Genomic DNA, 18,724 nt, shown 5'->3' with positions numbered 1-18,724 from the left:
TTATTCGGGACTCTTTCACCACATCGTATCTTTAAGACGTTAGCCTAGCTTAACAGAGCAACAACACAGTAGCACGGACAGGGCCAGTTAAAAAAAAGAAACATACCAAAATCACAGCCGCGGCAGTAACACAGCAGCCACCGCTAGAGGTTAGCACGCTAGCTAGCGGCGTGCTAACCACTAGTGCTAACGGTTAGCAGGGCCAGCTAAAAAAAATAAAATAAAAAATAATAAATACCGGCAAAAGTCACTTCCTCGACATATATTCCACCGGTCTCACACTTTTCCGCTAGAGTGCCTCCTTGCGGCAACATGCACAAATTAGCCGCATCACCGCATAAACCGCAGTGTTGAAAGAGTGTGGAAAAAAAATAACCGCTCATCGGCTGGAAATTACGGCAACCAGTTCAGGGTGTGCCCCGCCTCCTGCCCGTTGACAGCTGGGATAGGCTCCAGAGGAGGCGACCCTTGTGAGGATAAGCGGCTCAGAAAATGGATTGATATTTCAAGGGGGATTGAAAACAAAATTCTTGCGACATCTCAACGTCATCAAAAGTGAAGACAATTTGATATTTTAGCAGGAAATATTTCAGCCTTTGCAGGCCACAAAATTACATACCAACAGTCACCTTGGAAACGGTGGTCCCGAGCTCTTTTCAGGTGACTGACTAAGTCCTGTGGTGTAGTCCTGGACTGATTCCCTACCTTTCTGTGGCTCATTGAGACCCCACGAGGTGATATCTTGCACGGGGCTGCACTCCGATTGAGCTTGATCGTCATGTTTAGCTTCTTCCATTTTCTCACGATTGCTCCAGCAGTGGACGCTTTTCCACCAAGCTGCTTGGCCATTTCTCCGAAGTCCTTTCCAGCCCTGTGTAGTTGTCCAATTTTGTCTTTGGTGTCTTCGGACAGCTCTTTGGTCTCGGCCATGTTACAAGTTTGAGTCTTTCGGATTGTATGTGGTGGACAGGTGTCTTTATGCAGCTAACGACCTCACACAGGTGCATCTGGTTCAGGAGGTGGTGGACTTTTAAAAGCGGACTAACGGGTCTTTGAGGGTCTGAATTCTAGCTGGTAGAGAGGTGTTCAAATACTTATTTGCAGCTGTACCACACAAAAAAATCCTACATTGTGATTTCTGGATTTTTCTTTTTAGGTGATCTCTCTCAGATTGGACGTGCACCTACGATGAAATTTTCAGACCCCTCCATGATTTCCAAGTGGGAGAACTTGCAATACAGCAGGGTGTTCAAATATTTATTTTCTTCACTGTACATGCATGTTTTGGATCACAATTTGTAAACTTACGGCAGCTAAATGTCACTAAGCTCTTCCTGATCAAATATCACGGTTTCAATATGTACAAACATGTATCATCGAAAAGCCAAATCTGAGTCCTTTTGTTCACCAAAAGGGATCGATAGAGGCAGAGGTCAAAATAATGGGGAACAAAACGGGAATTTGAACTGGCAACCATAAACCCAGGAAAGCTGCTGAACATACCAGACGAAACATTTTCGAGACTTTGTACCGCATGCTAAATCTGGACAAAAAAAGCACTTGGTGTCTTTGTACTTGGAACTGAATTTGCTTAGTTCACGCTGCTTCTTCACTGTATGTGGTGGGTCAGGTTTGTCCCCTGGGCCTTGAGTTTGACACCCAATGTTTTTTGTTTTTTTTTTAAATACAAGGTCCACGTTTGTTTTTGTTTTGACCCCCCCCATATTCCCCCCAATTTTTATTTTTTGTTTTTGCAAATCTATTGATTTAAACCTTCTTTTCACAACATCTTACTGTCAACTTATTGTATTTTTTTTTTCAATTCTTTTTTTCCGCTTTTCTCGTCTCAATCTCTCGTTCCAAAAACCACGCACCTCTCGAATCGTCACGTGACCGGACACACCTCGGGCAATAAAACGCAACGGCCGCTCACGCTGTCCCGACAAGAAGAAGTGGAAGAAAGCGGGGCGTTGGCTTCGCAAAAAGCGGACAGGGTGACAGGGTGAACGGCGGCAAGACGCAAGATACAAGGTGGGTGAAAGAACCTGGGGAGGGAATAAAAACAAAACAAGATTACTCAACGATGAGGGAAATCAGGCAACGACTTTTGGGGGAGGATCGATTGAATTACTCTTCACGTCATTTTTGTGTTATTTTAAGATTTGCGTGTGTGGGAGTTAATGAAGTACAATGACTTTTGTTTGCGCTGCTGAATACAACTTTTCGGGTACAACGGTTGGCGTGAGATACGATTTGAATCCGTTCCTTGACGGCGCTCGCGACTCGAGAAGCCGTCTCAAAGGGAGGTTCTCCATTCAAATGAATGGAAATGCCGTTAATCTGTTTTAGCCTTTGTAACACTCACACACACGCAAAACAAAAAACAACGTAATTTCCGGCCTATAACCCGTGACTTTTTCCACACGCTTTCAACCCTGCGGTTTATGCGGCTAATTTGTGCTTTTTTTCTAATGGCCACAAGGGGGCACACGAGCAGAGTCCGAATATACGTACCGAAGAAGTGACTTTTAGCGGTCCGGCCCCGTTAGTGCTACGCTAGGGTGTTACTGCCATGTCTCACAGATTTTTACCAGTATGTTTTTTTTAATTGGCCCTGGTAGCGCGGCGGCACTAGCGTTAAACTCTCTATGTACAGTCTTTGTAAATATCTCATGTTTCAATGTGGGCACTTGCGGCTTTTACACGGCTGTGGCGTATGTATGTACCAAATGGTATTTCCTTTACAAATGGACTGGGTGAGGCTTAGAACCAGGTGCACTCTGTAGGTCAGGAATTACGGTACTTAAATAAACATGAATAGAATTAAAAATAATGAAACCAGTTTTTGTCAGTCATCCTGGCGTGGGTGTGTGTACAAGAAGAATTTGTGACCTATAAATCAATAACTTGGTCGTTATGCCTTGCTTAGCCAACAACTACACTGATGGAAAAATACATTGCCCTGCTTCATGGGCGATTGAGAAAGGTTATTCATAAAAATACATATCTTCTTCTTTTCCTTTCGGCTTGTCCCGTTAAGGGTCGCCACAGCGTGTCATCTTTTCCCATCTAAGCCTATCTCGTGCATCTTCCTCACTAACACCCACAGTCTTCATGTCCTCCCTTTCCACATCCATCAACCTTCTCTTTGGTCTTCCTCTCTCTCGCTCTTCTGCCTGGGAGCGCCATCCCCAGCACCCTTCTGCCAAAATACTCACACTCTCCCCTCTGGACATGTCCAAACCATCGAAGTCTGCTCTCCCTCACCTTGTCTCCAAAACATCCAACTTTGGCCGTCCCTCTAATGAGCTCATTTCTAATCCTATCCAAGCTGGTCACTCCGAGCGAGAACCTCAACATCTTCATTTCTTCCACCTCCAGGTCTGCTTCCTGTTGTTTCTTCAGTGCCACTGTCTCTAATCCGTACATCATGGCCGGCCTCACCACTGTTTTATAAACTTTCCGTCACATAGAACACCAGACACCTTCCTCCAACTGTTCCAACCCCGCTTGGACCCGTTTCTTCACTTCCTCCTCACACTCACCATTGCTCTGTATTGTTGACCCCAAGAATTTGAAGTCGTCCACCCTCGCTATCTCTTCTCCCTGGAGCTTCACTCTCCTCTCATCCACGCACATGTATTCTGTTTTACTTCGGCTAATCTTCCTTCCTCTCCTTTCCAGTGCGTGCCTCCATCTTTCCAATTGTTCCTCCCCCTGCTCCCTGCTTTCACCGCAGATCACAATATCGTCTGCGAACATCATAGTCCAAGGGGTTTCCAGTCGAACCTCGTCTGTTAGCCTATCCATTACTACCAAAAACAGGAAGGGGCTCAGCGCGGATCCCTGATGCAGTCCCACCTCTACCTAAAACTCTTCTGACACACTAACGGCACATCTCCCCGCTGTTCTGCTGCCCTCATACGTATCCGGTACTATTATAACATATTTCTCCGCCACACCAGACTTGCGCATTCGGCACCACAGTTCCTCTCTTGGTACTCTCTCTTTGGCTTTGTCTAGGTCTACAACATAGACACAACCTGGCTCCTTCTGACCTTCTCTGTACTTTTCCCACAGGCATCCTCAAGCCAAATAGTGCATCTGTGGTACTCTTCCTAGGCATGAAACCATACAATTGCTCGCAGATACTGACTTCTGACCTAAGACTACCCACCACTACTCGTTCCCATAACTTCATTGTGTGGCTCATCAACTTTATTTCTCTAGAATTGCCACAGCTCCGAACTTCACTTCCACTGAACAAAATGTACTTGAATATGTTGTTAGATTTGTTTGAGGAAAAACAAAGAAACGTGTCGCATAAAAGAAGGGCTGGAATTATGTTTGCGAGTGTAAAGTCATAAATAGATATGAATTTTTGCCACCTCTTGCACACAGGAATTTATACAAAGGTGAATTTGGACGAGTCAGCATTTCCGCAAGATGTTGCTGTGGTGAGAAAAGCAGATTTCGTTTTGGTGTGGTGTTCACCTCCAGTTGAAGCCAGAGATTTACATCCAGTGTGCAAAATCACACATTTCATTTTTTTGTCTCAGTTGTCTGAAGTCAAATCAGATGAAAACTCTCCCGTTTCAGGTCAGTCAGGACCACCCCGATTATTTCGCTTTGTTCAATGCAACAATCATGAGAGAGAGAATTTGTCAGGAGCAATGGGTCAGGATTCCAGAACCTTGTGGAAGCTGATCCAAAACGTTTGAACCGAGTCATGCAGTTCAAAGGAAATTGATGTAAACGTCTGACATGGGAGAAAAATCATATCAAATTCTCTCCCTCGGTATTGCGGCATTTAACAAAATGAAATAATTTTGGTGATCCTGACTGACCTGTAACAGGGGAGGTTTAGTCTGATTTGACTTCAGACACTGAGACAAAAACTGAAACGTGTTTTTGCTAAATGTATGTAAACTTCGAGCTTCAACTTTACATTTAAATGTAATACAGATGAATACAGTTCAATTTGGTGTGCACTGTATAGTACTACAGTAGATTTGTGTGTGCAAGACGTTTTGTTTTGTACCCGTTTATGTTCCCGCAGGCTTGTTCTCTTGTGGTTCGGCTTCAGTAGGAGTGTTGACCCTTCTCAGTTGCCACGCATTTCTGCGTCCTCAACGGCCGTACCTCCTGTTGCGAGCAGCATTTATACCACCGCGAGCAGCAGTGCAGGGAGTACCGCAAGGAGCACACCTGGTACCACTTCAGGGAACATTCCATGTACAGGAGCCACGGATGCGGCCTTCGATTGCCCAGGGGACGCGTCGGAGACTGCTGGCACAGTTGAGTGTGACTGGCATATGCCAATTTGTCATAGACCACAAACGATCTTAATGTGTCTACTTCTGCAGATTGTTCAAATGATTAGTTAGTGTAATCCCTCGTTTATTTCGAGGGTTCTGTTCCAGCTGGAATAAGTGAAATCCATAAAGTGACATGTTTTTTGGGGGATTATTTGTACATATTTTAAAGCTGTATGAACCCCACCAGACATGTTTTAAGCTTCGCGACACCCCTATTAACATTTATCACTCTCATACTCTTACAAAGATTTAATATATTAATTAGACATATTTATACATCCATTTTCCAAGCCGATTATCCACACAGAGGTCACGGCCGCAGCGGAGCCTGTCGTAGCTAACTCCGGGAAAAAGGCGGACTACACCCTGAACTGGTCGCCAGCCAGTCACAGGGCACATATCGACACCATCGCTGAGCGGGAATCGGAACCGATGTTGCCCGGAACAAAATCAGCCGTGTGTACCACTACACCATCAATACTACATATTTATACAATGCATATACCCCCCGCATTACGTAGATTAGGTGTGATATGAACATGAAAAATTGTAACGTAACGTGATCTCACTGTTGTCTGGTTAAAGGTGAGCACACCGGGTGGAACGGGAGAGGAGGAAGATAACGGTGGGAGTGGATTTTGTGCCGGAATATGTTCATGTAAAAGCTGTTTAAAACGCACAAAGCGCTCAAATTAATGGAATGATTTTAGGTTGCGGCGACATCACAAAGGTCGACACAACCGGTGCGTCAGAGAAAACCGCTAGACAGGACAAACTGAAAATCAAAGGTAACGGCGTCCGCTCGCTGTCGGCTCTCCGCGCTCCACGAGACCGTCGCCCGGGGCGCCCGCCCCGACGTGGTGTGTTTGTCGCTTTGCAGGTGTGGCAGCATCCGACGCCTTGGCGCGAACGGATTTGGCCAGAGTGGACAAGTACAAGGATGTCATCAAGAGAGTGGGCGAGCAAAAGGGAATCGATCCCGCCATCATCGCTGGCATCATCTCCAGAGAGTCCAGGGCTGGAAATGTTCTTAAGGATGGCTGGGGAGACAACGGGAACGGCTGGGGACTCATGCAGGTCGGTACTACTTCTTCTAATGAGTGTTTATCCGTGGCAGTTGCACGAGAGGTTACGGCATCTGCCACAGAGTTCTAGGGTCGGTCTTCCTGTCTGGAATTTGCAAATTATCTCGATGCTTATCTGTGTTTTCTCTCTCGCTTCCTCCCCCATTACAAAAACACGGGCGTGAGGTTCTGTGAAAAATCGAAATTGTCCATCGACGTGAATGTGAGCATGAACGGTCATAGGTAAGGATGTGACCCTGTTCTCCACCAGTTCTTGCCCAAAGTTTGTGTGGCACTGCTGTAGTACTGTGAAAAAATCTGAAGCATAATTTCTTTTTTCTTTCGGCTTGTCCCGTTAGGGGTCGCCACAGCGTGTCATCTTTTTCCATCTCCTGCATCGCATCTTCTTCTCTAAGACCCACTCGTCCTCATGTCCTCCCTCACCACATCCATCAACCTTTTCTTTGCTCTTTTGCCTGGCAGCTCCATCCCCAGCACCCTTCTGCCAAAATACTCACACTCTCGCCTCTGGACATGTCCAAACAATCGACGTCTGCACTCTCGAATCTTGTCTCCAAAACATCCAACTTTTGCTGTCTCTCTAATCAGCTCATTTCTAATCCTATCCGAGCGAGAACCTCAACATCTTCATTTCTGCTACCTCCAGTTCTGCTTCCTGTCGTTTCTTCAGTGCCACCGTCTCTAATCCTCCGCACATCGCGGCCGGCCTCATAACCAGTGTTTTATAAACTTTCCGTCACATAGAACACCAGACACCTTCCTCCAACTGTTCCAACCCCGCTTGGACCCGTTTCTTCACTTCCTCCTCACACTCACCATTGCTCTGTATTGTTGACCCCAAGAATTTGAAGTCGTCCACCCTCGCTATCTCTTCTCCCTGGAGCTTCACTCTCCTCTCATCCACGCACATGTATTCTGTTTTACTTCGGCTAATCTTCCTTCCTCTCCTTTCCAGTGGGTGCTTCCATCTTTCTAATTGTTCCTCCGCCTGCTCCCTGCTTTCACCGCAGATCACAATATCATCTGCGAACATCATAGTCCAAGGGGTTTCCAGTCGAACCTCGTCTGTTAGCCTATCCATTACTACCAAAAACAGGAAGGGGCTCAGCGCGGATCCCTGATGCAGTCCCACCTCTACCTAAAACTCTTCTGACACACTAACGGCACATCTCCCCGCTGTTCTGCTGCCCTCATACATGTCCTGTACTATTTTTCTCCTCCACAGGAGACTTGCGCATGCAGTACCACAGTTCCTCTCTTGGTACTCTGTCATAGGCTTTCTCTAGATCCACAAAGACACAATGTAGCTCCTTCTGACCTTCTCTGTACTTTTCCACGAGCATCCTCAAGGCAAATAATGCATCTTCAAGGCAAACAATGGATTTACTTGAAGCATAAATACTTCAAGTAAACTAAAACTAAATACAATTAAGTTATTTGTGCCCACACAAACGTTTTTAGTTGCACATAAATGCCACAAGGCGGCAGCAAAGCTAAGACCTGAATTGAATGAGGCTCCTTTTCTGCTTGGCACCAATATGCAACCAAAGCAATATAGAGTACGGTGTATCTAGAGTCACTGATGGCGTAGCGGTAAACACGCCTGACTTTAGTGCAGGCCGCGTGGGATCGATTCCCGCTCAGTGATGGCGTCGATATCTGCCCTGCAACTGACTGGCGACCAGTTCAGGGTGTAGTCCGCCTTTCGCCCGAAGCAAGCTGGGATAGGCTCCGGCTCTCCCGTGACCCTTGTGAGGATAAGTGGCTTGGATCATGGATGGATGGATATACTCTATCTGTATATTACTGCAAATGCTGAATCGCGTATTGACACTTGCATGTTCTCCAAATCTTTTTGTCTCAATTGACATCTGTCGCCGTCATGTATGTCGTATTCGAGCGACTGCATCTACCTTGTGTGTTTCTGACATATTTGGAGAATCAATATGATTCTGATCTGACCGTCAATTAGCTTGGCAGAAAAAAAAAAACCAGAAGGTTGGATCATTTCTATTCCAGAAGCAATCCTCGCCTTCCTATTTTATTTGTGTAGGTTGATAAAAGGTATCACACTCCGCGAGGTGAATGGGACAGCGAGGAACACCTCTGCCATGGCACGGACATCTTGATCGGGTCCATCAAGCAGATCAAGAAGAAGTTCCCCAACTGGACTGCAGAGCAACAACTCAAAGGTTTGCTCGTTCACTCTCATCGCACTTGCCAGCTCACTTTGCACCGTACCTCCTTGCAGGAGGCATTGCGGCCTACAACATCGGTGTAGGAGGTGTGAAAACCTACGAAAGGATGGACGTGGGAACCACCGGAAACGACTACTCCAGTGACGTCGTTGCCAGAGCTCAGTGGTACAAAAGCCAAGGCGGCTTTTAGCGTGAAAATGATACAGTTGAGGAAAACCCTCGTCAACGTACTTTGAATAAAAACAACTCAAAGTGCCAGATGTGTTTGAGTCTTGTTCATCGCAAAAGTCCAACAAACTGAAAATAGTTTTATTTGTGATGCTTTTCCGGGCGGCGGGGCATGTTTACGCCCTTCGGTCTCCTCGTCGCCATCTAAAAACCTCTATCGGGTTGAAGTCTGAACATTTACTTGATCAAAGCTCGGAGTCGCACTCATTGACAAAGTAGAGGCCGGAGCCTCCAAGCGAAAGATGCAGTGCAAACCCTGCGTGCGGATGCGACATTTTTTTATTTGTTGAAAGGATCAGGAAAAACAAAATGAAGTCCAGCATGCAACAAGTGAGAGGTCGCAGGATCTATTCCTGTGCTAACTTTGCTAACTTCATCTCGGTCTCAAGTCGTACTGTCTCAAAGACATCAAGTGTCCGAATTCCACAAACCCAACAGAACCTCTCTGGATTCGATGGCGGATCCATCTCCTGTGCCCGCCGAAGCGGCGCCAAAGAGGGCGGCGTCAGCGGCGGGCGCAGTGGTGCCGCCACAGGTCCACCGGCTCCTGGAAGCTGAAGAGGCAGCGAGGGCAGCGGTGGGGCCAGTCACCTTGGTGCTTGCGGCTGTGCGTGATGAGGTTGGAGCTCTGGCTGAAGCCTTTGCCGCATATGTGACACACGTGGGGCTTCTCGCCTGACACGCAAAGCAAACGAGGCGGCGCGGTCAAGCTAGCTTTTCCTTTGTTTGCTACCGAATTCTTACGACGTGAGGCCGAGACTCACCCGTGTGTATGAAAGTGTGCTTTTTCATGTCCGACTTCTGGTGGAAGCGCTTGCTGCAGTACTGGCAGGCGTAGGGCCGCGTGTCGGAATGGATGAGCAGGTGAGTGGACAGCGTGGACGAGCGCTTGAACACTTTGCCGCACACGCTGCAGCCGAACGCCCTGACGTCCTGACGCGCACAAACCCAAAAGATTTTGATTCGGAATACGTCACGATTTGAGGATGAATTCCCAAAACCCGCAGAGGGACAAAAGTATCGTAATTGACGAAATAAATAAGGACAATTTGGGGTTTGAAGTTCCGTTTACCGTTCACAAGGACCCCACGATTGGTCCCACATAAACACACCCATAGAGTCCTACCTTGCCCTTGCACGATTGGCCCTCCGTTGTGTAGGAACTGATTCCGTGACTCTTGTATAGGTGCCTCTTAAAACTGGTTAAATGGGTAAATACCTGCAAAAAAATACAAGTAAGGTTCACCTGCAAACACGGTTGTATTATAATCCGGTTATAGCTCACTTTGCCACAGAGCGGACAATGTTGACTAGTCGAAAGTGTTTTTGCGTTCTGATGAGACACGTCCAGTCGTGATGAGCTTTGGCTATCTGGCCACGTGATGGACTCTTCGACATTGCCGTTGTCTACGATGAACACAAGAAATATTCTAAAATATTGAATTGCAACCAGCGACCGCACTTTCTTTATGGTGCAGATGACCTTCAAAGTGTTGGCCCCGAGGAACCGGCTGCAGCGAGTCGACACCAACCGTGCCGTTACCCTCCGCGGCGTCCCCCAGGGATGAATCTCGGCACACCTTCTCTTTATCGGCTAGGCTCAACCTCTGTTCTGACCGAAGTGGATTCAGCCCTCCTCGCTTTACCAGGAAGGAACGAGGCATTGCTCCTGGGGGAGGACAACCCGACGCTCAACCCGTAAAGCAATCTGTATATTCCCCGCCCTTGAAAGAGTGCAGACCATTTGAAAGCACCGCGGTGGTTCCAGTCTTAAATACAAAAATCACATGGAGTATTTGAGCTGTACACCAGATAGCAGCAGAAAACCAATTTGACAGGAGGTGTCACGCTGCTTTTATTTACACAGATGACAGTACACATTGGAGCTTGGAACCACCGTCAAGTGTCAGGATGAATCAAGAAAAAAAGTGAAAGAAATATAGATATATAGTAAAATATACATATAGTTTCAATATGTATAGAGTCATAGAACTAATACTATCGAATTACTTGTTTACTTCAACCGCCTCCAGGTCGGCAATGTAAAACGACAAACTGTACTCGATTGCCTGAAAGCACAGGTGTCAAACACAAGGCCCGGGGGCCATCTCCGGCCCGCCACACGATTTTATGCGCCCCCGCAAAGGCAAATCTAGTTTGTCACCTTCCATGGTTCTTGTGAAAACCTGGTTCCAAAATTTCAAATTCTCGTATTCCATAAATAATAACGTTGTGATATTATGAGAATTTTTGAATGACCAAATATGAAAAATAGTTGAAAAACTATAACTGGTTCCATTTCTGATTCCAAAAATAGATCATAAATTGATGTAAACATGATGAAGCTATTAAATATTTATCATAATGGCCCTCTTCGGGAAACCATAACCACAATGTGGCCCCCGACAAAAAAATAGTTTGACACCGCTGCTTTAAAGAGAATAATTTTTCAAAAGTTATTGTATTTGCATACCACATAACATCAGTATAACAAAAATCATCAGAAAATCTTCCAATATAGCTAAACTTTAACCCTCTTTGGACCGAATAAAATTTTGCAGAGAGAAAAATCTCGATACTTTCAGAAAATGATACTCTGGACTTGAAATTTTAGATTTTGCAACCCCTGCCCGGAAAGGGTTAATAGTAGTAATAATTCCAAATAAAATACCCAAAAAGAAATTGGGTTGTTTTAAAATTTACCATTCATGATTGTTGCCTTGTACATGTTATTTCAGAAATTGAACTGTTTTCCTCTTTAGCTGTTTTAGTAATTGTAAAGAAATTATTAAAAAAAAAGTTAAGTTTAATAATTAGGACAGTTACAAAAACAACTCAAAATTGTTCTAAAAATGTGAAGATGAATGGAATATATTCTTCATTTCACACAACATTTCATAAAATCGCCACAGTAGGTCAAGAGCTCACCCGGTCAAAACTACAAAGCGGAAACCGAAACGCCGAGCCGAAGTCGGGTCAACAAAAAGGGGGACGTCGAGACTCACCAGAAACGAGGCGCACCCCTGAAGCAAACAAGTACAAATAAGCGAGTGAGAGAAGAAGAAGTGAGGTCAGTGATTTTGAGGACTCAAAAAGCTCTCTCGGGGAGGAAGCGCTTTCATCTGTGACGCGCCAAACGCACCGCTTCCTTACACAAATGCCACATCGTGCGCATTCCTGTCAAAGCAAAAAAAAAAAAAAAAAAAAATCTGGTCAATTACAAACCACACTGGAGCGCACGTTGAAGGCTGCGCGGGCAACGTGTCGAAAGGCAGCCACGAGCAGGCCGAGAAACCCCCCCCCAACCCTCCCTCACTTCAAAGTCGACAAAGGCCCGATTGACTGCCGGACGTCTCTGAAAGATTATCGCGAGCGATTATCCTGTGGTTGCGGGGGGTGATTTTGCCTCCCCTCTCCGATCAGGGCCCACGATCGGAAACGTTCAACCTGTTCAATATTTATGAATCCGGTGAGCAGAGCTGCAAAACAAACAGTTCTTCAAAAATCCACCTCCGGCTGCAACTCTTTCATCCACAGTATTTTTTTTTCCAAGCGGTCTAGTTACTCTTTGGCACTACGCTGCCTCTCACAGCTGAGTCTTGGTATTGCGACAGACGTCCGGTTTAGGGCGGAGTCACAGACCTCGGGTTTAAGGGAGGAGTCAATCGTTGGCGGAGACATGGTTGTGTCGTGTAAGTATCCTGTACCGACTTAGGAGTTGATTTTGTCGCGTAAACACACTTGCAAGTCAAAAACACTCAGACCCGTTTACAGCCCCCTCCCGCTAAAATTTGTAACGTTTTTGCTATGATAACAAAACAGCAGTCGAGCGTCGCACTTTCACAAATAAAATTAAACAACGCGAGTGTCAATGTCATTCATTGGCATTGTGCTGCTCCCGGTTTATCCAACTTTGGGCAACGGTGAGTGTGGTAAGAAAGTGAGGAAACTGGTCCAAGTGGGGTGGAACAGTTGGCGGAAGGTGTCTGGTGCGTTATGTGACAGAAGAGTCTCTGCTGGGATGAAGGACAAAGTGGGTAAAACAGTGGTGAGGGCGGCCATGATGTACGGTTTAGAGACGGCGGCACTGAAGAGACGACTGGAAGCAGAACTGGAGGTGGCAGAAATGAAGATGTTGAGGTTCTCGCTCGGATAGGATTCGAAATGAGCTCATTAGAGGGACGGCCAAAGTTGGATGTTTTGGAGACGAGGTTCGATAGAGCAGACGTCGATGGTTTGGACATGTCCAGAGGCGAAAGAGTGAATATAATTGTAGAAGGGTGCTGAGGATGGACCTGCCAAGGAACAGAGCGAGAGAGAGGAAGACCAAAGAGAAGGTTGATGGATGTGGTGAGGGAGGACATGAGGACAAGTGGGTGTTCGAGAAGAAGATATACGAGATGGGCTTAGATGGGAAAAAGGTGACACGCTGTGGCGACCCCTAACAGGACAAGGCGAAAGAAAAGAAAAGAAGAAAGGCACCAGTACAATAGTTATACAAATACGATCACAACAGCTCAAATAACCCAGGATTTGTTTTTGTTTTTTTTCAGATTAATAAACCTGTATTGTGATATTGTCTGTCAACATGTATTGCTGCGCCGTTTGTGTTCAGATCTCTGTTGCTTAGAAAGTCATCATGACTGCAATATTGACACCATAATATTTTGCCTAGTCTATTAGCATTAAGCCAGTGGACTTTCACGAGGTCAAGTTCTGCGCTTTGGTTAAATCCAACCTGTTTCTTCTTCTTCTTTTCTTTTCGGCTTGTCCCGTTAGGGGTCGCCACAGCGTCTCATCTTTTTCCATCGAAGCTCATTTCGTGCATCCGCCGTCCTCATGTCCTCCCTCGCAACATCCATCAACCTTTTCTTTGGTCATGCAAAAAAATGAAACATTTTTAATTGTGGCTATCAAGTTTTCCCCCCACATTGTTCAAACTTTGTGAAGATGCGCCGGCGGGTCTCCTGGGTGGCCCGACGACAGAAATAAGAGACAAAGGTCGCAAAGGTCAAAGTTTTATTTAGTATCGTACACGGGATACAGAACACTGAAATGTCTTTCATTGTACTAGACTTTATAGAAGCTTTAGTTTTGCGACAAGTACATCAGTTGAAATGCGAGGGGGGGGCGGATGATAAGAATGTCGCACACCACATCGCGTCAAGTTGCCTTAATCAGCAAAGGTCTCGCTACATAAGGTGTTCAAACACGTCAAGGAGCGTGGAGGGAGAACGTTCTGTACGTCTATGGCACGTGAATGATGCTCATGGAGGGCGTGTGCTCGAAAATGAAGCATTAATAAAGCAAGTATCACCAGTATTCAGTAGATTTAAAAAAAAAAAAAAGTTTGTCACAGTAGTTGTCGTCACATCGGAGCACCGTCACTTTTTCATAATCCAGAAGTCCGTAATTGAACGGTGAAATGTGAAGTTGTGCAGATGGTTCAATAAGAAAAAAATAAATAAAATTAAAAAAGTCCCTCGTGGATAGAGCCATAAAATAAAACGCAGGCTTCCATTAGCCGCAAGCCATCGCCGTTTAAATAATTATGAATGAGCACGTTGTTTGGCATTTATTCAGACAACAAGCGGTTTCATCATTCCGATGCGCCTTTCCGACATTTGAAATCCCCCCCACCCACTTTTCTCGAACGCAGCACGAGTAAAATTGACGCAAATCTGCCGAGACGGTCGACAGCTTTCACGTTGATGTTCCCACTCCGGATTGTGACGAATAAAAGCTCGACCCGCGTCGAACGAAACGTACGTTTTGAGATTCGATTGTGCGCAAGAGAACTGAAGGGAGACCACGCAAAACTCCACTCGGGCAGCTGAGAGACGATTTTCGAAACCCGAACGGTCGAAAGACGGGGCGCGGACCCGCCAATCGCAGATTCCACGTAGCCAACAGTACAAAAAGGGCAAAATCTCAGTCCCCCACGGTCTGGTTCAAGCTTGAGTAACAGAAGGAAGTTTTACGACATCGCCAACACTGATTCCAGCGGCGAGATGGGCCTTGTGACACGGACCGCGAAAGGGCTGTTAGTTGCAACAGGACGCTCGTCAGTACGACATCCTCTTTACGGGAAGATCCAATTTCATTTCGGACCGGCCGGCCGTCACGTATGAAAGAAAACAGCCAACCGAAGAATCCAAATCAGATCTTTCTGTGTGTAGTGCAAAAAACAGAACCTGATACCCTGTATCTCGTCAGTCTTGACCTGATGCACTATTACGCCGCGCATACGTTTAATTTCTAATCTGAATATGATCAGGATTTGATATGTAAAACAGGCTCATGCTGGCGTCCATTTCCGCCCGTTGTAGCAAACGCAAAAGTCACACTTTGCTCTAAAATGCGGAAGTCAGCGCTTGTATGAGACAAAAGCTAAAAAGGTTCATTTGACATTTTGGGAAATATATTGACCGACTTTGTGCGCCGACCCAAATCTCTCGTGTTGCGCTAGCGTCAGTGCTAATGTTAATACTTGTAGGTAAAAGTACTGCATTAAACAATTTCAAAATGATGTATACTTACCGAGGTAGGGAGACACAGTGGCCTCACACTTCCGAGGTCCTGGGTTCGATCCCGGCCCTCCCTGTGTGGAGTTTGCGTGTTCTGCCCGTGCCTACGTGGGTTTCCTCCCACATCCCAAAAACATCCAACATTAATTGGACACTCTAAATTGCCCGTAGGTGTGATTCTGAGTGTGGCTGTTTGTCTCCATGTGCCCTGCGATTGGCTGGCGACCAGTTCAGGGTGTACCCCGCTGCCTGCCAGTTGACAGCTGGGATAGGCTCCAGCAATCCCCGTGACCCTCGTGAGGATAAGCGGCGAAGAAAATGGATGGATGGACTTAGCAAGGTCAAAGGTGTTGCATATTGCACACACATAACACTTAGATTTAGGGGGAGCCTGGGAGCAGAAAAGCCCCAATTTTGCCTACTTATTTTTTTTTTTTTTATATTTATGGCCTAGCGAATTTTCTTTCGGCTTGTCCAGTTCGGGGTCGGCACAGCGTGTCATCTCAGATGAACGCTCATATTTGTTTGGCAAAGTCTTTACGGCGGATGCCCTTCCTGACGCGACCCCTCTTGGGGAGCGGGGGGCCCCAGTGAGAAACGAACTCACGACCCCTGGTTGACCAAACCAGTGCTCTAACCGTGGGGCCCCTATTTATGGCCTAGCGATACTTTACATAATTATGAATTATAGTATTAGCACAGATTAGTGACAAACCTGAAGCGTATTCTGCCTCACGTACAAATTCAGGTCGCATTGCCTCCGCGGGAACTCAACCTCCTCGCATGGTGTCTTATTCTGTCGCGATTTATGAATTTAGTGGAAGAACGGAACACAAACAACAACAACAAAAATCAAATTCTCCTTCAGCACGAAACACACACGCCACCAACGAACAATGCCGATTTCATTTTTTGAGCGGGTTCATCCTGGTGCACAGAACGCAAAGAGGATAGCAGCACATGGCGACTGACTGTTCTCGGTTGGCACATAAAGGGGGCGTGGGGGGGTGGGGGCGCTCTGATAGGACCTCAAACATACTCCCATGGTTTGACACTTGATAGTAAAAATCATAGCAAAATAAATTATATAACATACATATTACTTTAAAATACAAAAAAGAAAAATGATTTGGCAATGTTGGAATCCCCACCCCCTCCCCACTTTCAATACATTTGCACTTTGAACGTCCCGGGCGTGTTGAAATGGTGAAGACGGGTGGACGGGCGCCGTTGGGCGACACGAGGCGAGCGCGATCCTGTGTCGCCGCTCGGGCACCCGTTGTGACGACGACCGCCGTGCGGCTCCGCACTCGACCGGGAGATGAGATACGATCCGGTGTTCTAACTCGGTCGGGGAAAGGAGAGTTCTGTCCGCTCACCTGTACATCGTCCACGGATTTCGGAGCGGCGGGCTCGCAGGTCCACGTACGTCTTGTTTAGCGCGTCGGGCTTGGATATGTACTGGAGTAAAAGGAACCGTTTTGCAGGTGCGGGGCTTCGCGGACGTAAAGTATCTCGCAAAAGTGAGCACACCTCCTCACACATTTGTCAATATTTTACGATTTTTTATGGGCCAACACTAAAAAAAAAAAACAAGACACTTTGCTATCATGTGAACAGATTGTATAAATGTAAATTTGTTGTTCCCTCAAAGCAACCCCGAGCCTGAACTACTGCAACAAAATGAGTGCTTCGGTGCCTTGAGATATGACTAATTCGTTCCGTGACCATGCTTGTAATTCAAATTGTGTTTGCCCATTAATCAGTTGCAGCGAACACCCCCCCCCCCCGACCCTAAAGAGCATCTCTTTTACAATAAGGAAACATAGCACTCTATAAATGGTACCTTATAAAAAAAAAAAAAAAAAACACAAGTGATATCAAATAGAATGTAAAAAATGAAACTGTTTGTACCTCCCGATTTAATGGCGCTATTCATGTCATTGTGCTGCTCCCTCTGGTAGGCCACCAGGAGGCAGACGCAAACATTTTTCTATGACATTCCTGTGACTAGAGTGACGTCTCTACGTGTGTTGCGCAACCATTTGTGATCATCCTTTGCTTCTATTAATGCTAACGTTAGCATTAACGCGTGAATGGGACTTTCCAGTTGATCATAACAGTAAGAAGGCAGGTCAATTCTGAAGCAACCTTTGCTTGTTTACGCATCGTGTAATTCTGCTTGTTTTATGTTTGCTTTGACAGTAAACTTTAACTGTGGTTGCCATTAAATAGGTCAAACCCTCTTTTTTTTTTTTTAACTGTACCTCCCAAATTCCAACATTGGGTGACTCCTCAAGCCCCCACAATGTACCCCTAAAGCCGGCAACTGGCTTCCTCAAAGCCCACGAGGGTTAAGGCAAAAAAAATGGTGACCATACATAATATTGAAACATTGCAGACAATTTGGACATTTTTACAAGGGGGTGCACTCCCGTTTTTTTTTTTTTTCCCCTCTCGGCTACGGTTTAGACATTAATGACTGTGCGCTGAATTATTTTGAGGAAACAGCAAAATTGAAACTATTATACAACCCTTTACTTTCTCGATAAGTGTCATTTCTTCAGTGTTGCCCCGTGAAAAGATCTTAATCAAATATTTTCATAAATGTGAAGGATGCATTCATTCTGGGGAGATACGGTCCATCAGCGTCGCCGTAGCAACATTATCAGCGCATCTCAGTTCTCCATGGCCTCGGCGCAGACCATACTACCGTACAGCTTCGGGGGGTCCGGGTGCGTCCGCTCCTCCGCCTCGCTGTCCGTGCTGCCTTCGCTGTCCAGGCGGTCGGGCGGGTGACACGTGCCGGCTATGGCCGGGTAAAGGGCGTTAGGGGGCAGCGGGCTGTGGAGCAGGTCCTCGTCAGAGCTCAGGTAGTCGCCCTCGGCCGAAGCCGGGCTGGCCAGGCAAAGATCCTGGTAGTTGGCGCCCACGGTGCCGAGCCCGGAGCCCGGGGGTCCGGCCTTCTGACCTCGCAATAGCCTGATCTGAAAATGCAAAGATGTCGCACTTTACAAACAACGCGGCTCTCATTAGCCAGGACACAACAGTTCACATATAGTTTAGCTCGCAATTACTAAACAACTAAAATTACCGTAATTTCCGGCCAACAAGCTGTGACTTTTTTTCACACATTTTCAACCCTGCAGTTTATGCAGAAAATTAGTGCATTTTTTTTCCCAAACAGCCCCAAGCGGGCACTTAAGTGGAACATGTCAGAATGAGACCGGTGGAATATATGTGCTCAGGAAGTGACTTTAACTGGCCCTGTTAGCACTGCGCTAGCCTGTTGCTGCTGTGTTACTGGCGTGTCTCAGTAAGTACCGGTAAGTTTTATTTTAACCGGCTCCGTTAGCGTGAGCACGGCG

The 18,724-nt window shown here is 46.3% G+C and overlaps 3 protein-coding genes across 10 annotated transcripts in view; 1 reads left to right on the top strand and 2 right to left on the bottom strand.

Moving 5' to 3' along the window:
- The first annotated feature begins 10 nt into the window (after positions 1-10).
- Positions 11-8,848, top strand: LOC133506348 (lysozyme g-like). 2 transcript variants are annotated; one of them, XM_061830403.1, is made up of 9 exons: positions 11-1,245; positions 1,951-2,031; positions 4,402-4,457; positions 5,060-5,297; positions 5,904-5,943; positions 6,029-6,106; positions 6,199-6,395; positions 8,457-8,595; positions 8,655-8,848. In XM_061830403.1, exons 3-9 carry the CDS (start codon positions 4,447-4,449, stop codon positions 8,789-8,791), a joined length of 840 nt encoding a protein of 279 aa, XP_061686387.1. In that variant the 5' UTR covers positions 11-1,245; positions 1,951-2,031; positions 4,402-4,446; the 3' UTR covers positions 8,792-8,848. The 2 variants fall into 2 exon arrangements, with proteins under 2 accessions (XP_061686387.1, XP_061686386.1); XM_061830402.1 differs by having other exon boundaries at positions 11-2,031.
- Positions 8,849-9,090: 242 nt separating this feature from the next.
- On the bottom strand, positions 9,091-13,684 carry LOC133506350 (zinc finger protein Gfi-1b-like). Of its 4 annotated transcripts, none has more exons than XM_061830408.1 (6): positions 13,568-13,684; positions 10,313-10,498; positions 10,115-10,236; positions 9,956-10,048; positions 9,594-9,762; positions 9,091-9,504 (listed from the first exon to the last, which is right to left on the bottom strand). In XM_061830408.1, the coding sequence occupies exons 2-6, from the start codon at positions 10,491-10,493 to the stop codon at positions 9,335-9,337; spliced, it is 735 nt and encodes a 244-aa protein (XP_061686392.1). In that variant the 5' UTR covers positions 10,494-10,498; positions 13,568-13,684; the 3' UTR covers positions 9,091-9,334. The 4 variants fall into 4 exon arrangements, with proteins under 4 accessions (XP_061686392.1, XP_061686390.1, XP_061686389.1 ...); XM_061830406.1 differs by lacking the exon at positions 13,568-13,684 and adding an exon at positions 12,146-12,461 and having other exon boundaries at positions 10,313-12,006; XM_061830405.1 differs by lacking the exon at positions 13,568-13,684 and adding an exon at positions 11,835-12,129.
- Positions 13,612-18,724, bottom strand: part of evi5l (ecotropic viral integration site 5 like) — a 34,386-nt gene continuing 29,273 nt past the window's right edge. The window contains exons 20-21 of one of the 4 annotated variants that reach the window (XR_009796483.1): positions 16,736-18,343; positions 13,612-13,700 (exon numbers count right to left, since the gene is read on the bottom strand). Coding sequence is in view for 3 of the 4 variants with exons in the window: in XM_061830400.1 (XP_061686384.1) it covers positions 18,035-18,343 (309 nt within the window). In the remaining variant the exon portion in view is untranslated. Of the gene's footprint in view, positions 13,701-13,724; positions 18,344-18,724 lie in introns of those variants that run through there. The other 3 variants (XM_061830400.1, XM_061830399.1, XM_061830398.1) reach the window with 3 other exon arrangements.

The sequence above is a fragment of the Syngnathoides biaculeatus genome, chromosome 9 (genome assembly GCF_019802595.1).
Source record: "Syngnathoides biaculeatus isolate LvHL_M chromosome 9, ASM1980259v1, whole genome shotgun sequence".
Lineage (NCBI taxonomy): Eukaryota > Metazoa > Chordata > Actinopteri > Syngnathiformes > Syngnathidae > Syngnathoides > Syngnathoides biaculeatus.
This window is presented reverse-complemented; position numbering and strand designations above follow the sequence as displayed.

Bases quoted from the DNA above. Each gene is read 5' to 3' on its own strand.
- LOC133506348 (XM_061830403.1), top strand. The intron at 5,298-5,903 runs GTTGAGTGTGAC...GTCTGGTTAAAG, and splicing joins CGTCGGAGACTGCTGGCACA to GTGAGCACACCGGGTGGAAC. The intron at 5,944-6,028 runs GTGGGAGTGGAT...GAATGATTTTAG, and splicing joins GGGAGAGGAGGAAGATAACG to GTTGCGGCGACATCACAAAG.
- LOC133506350 (XM_061830408.1), bottom strand. From the start codon at position 10,493: ATGCCTCGTTCCTTCCTGGTAAAGCGAGGAGGGCTGAATCCACTTCGG. The intron at 9,763-9,955 runs GTAGGACTCTAT...TGTGCGCGTCAG, and splicing joins GCCAATCGTGCAAGGGCAAG to GACGTCAGGGCGTTCGGCTG. The intron at 9,505-9,593 runs GTGAGTCTCGGC...TTTGCGTGTCAG, and splicing joins GCACACTTTCATACACACGG to GCGAGAAGCCCCACGTGTGT.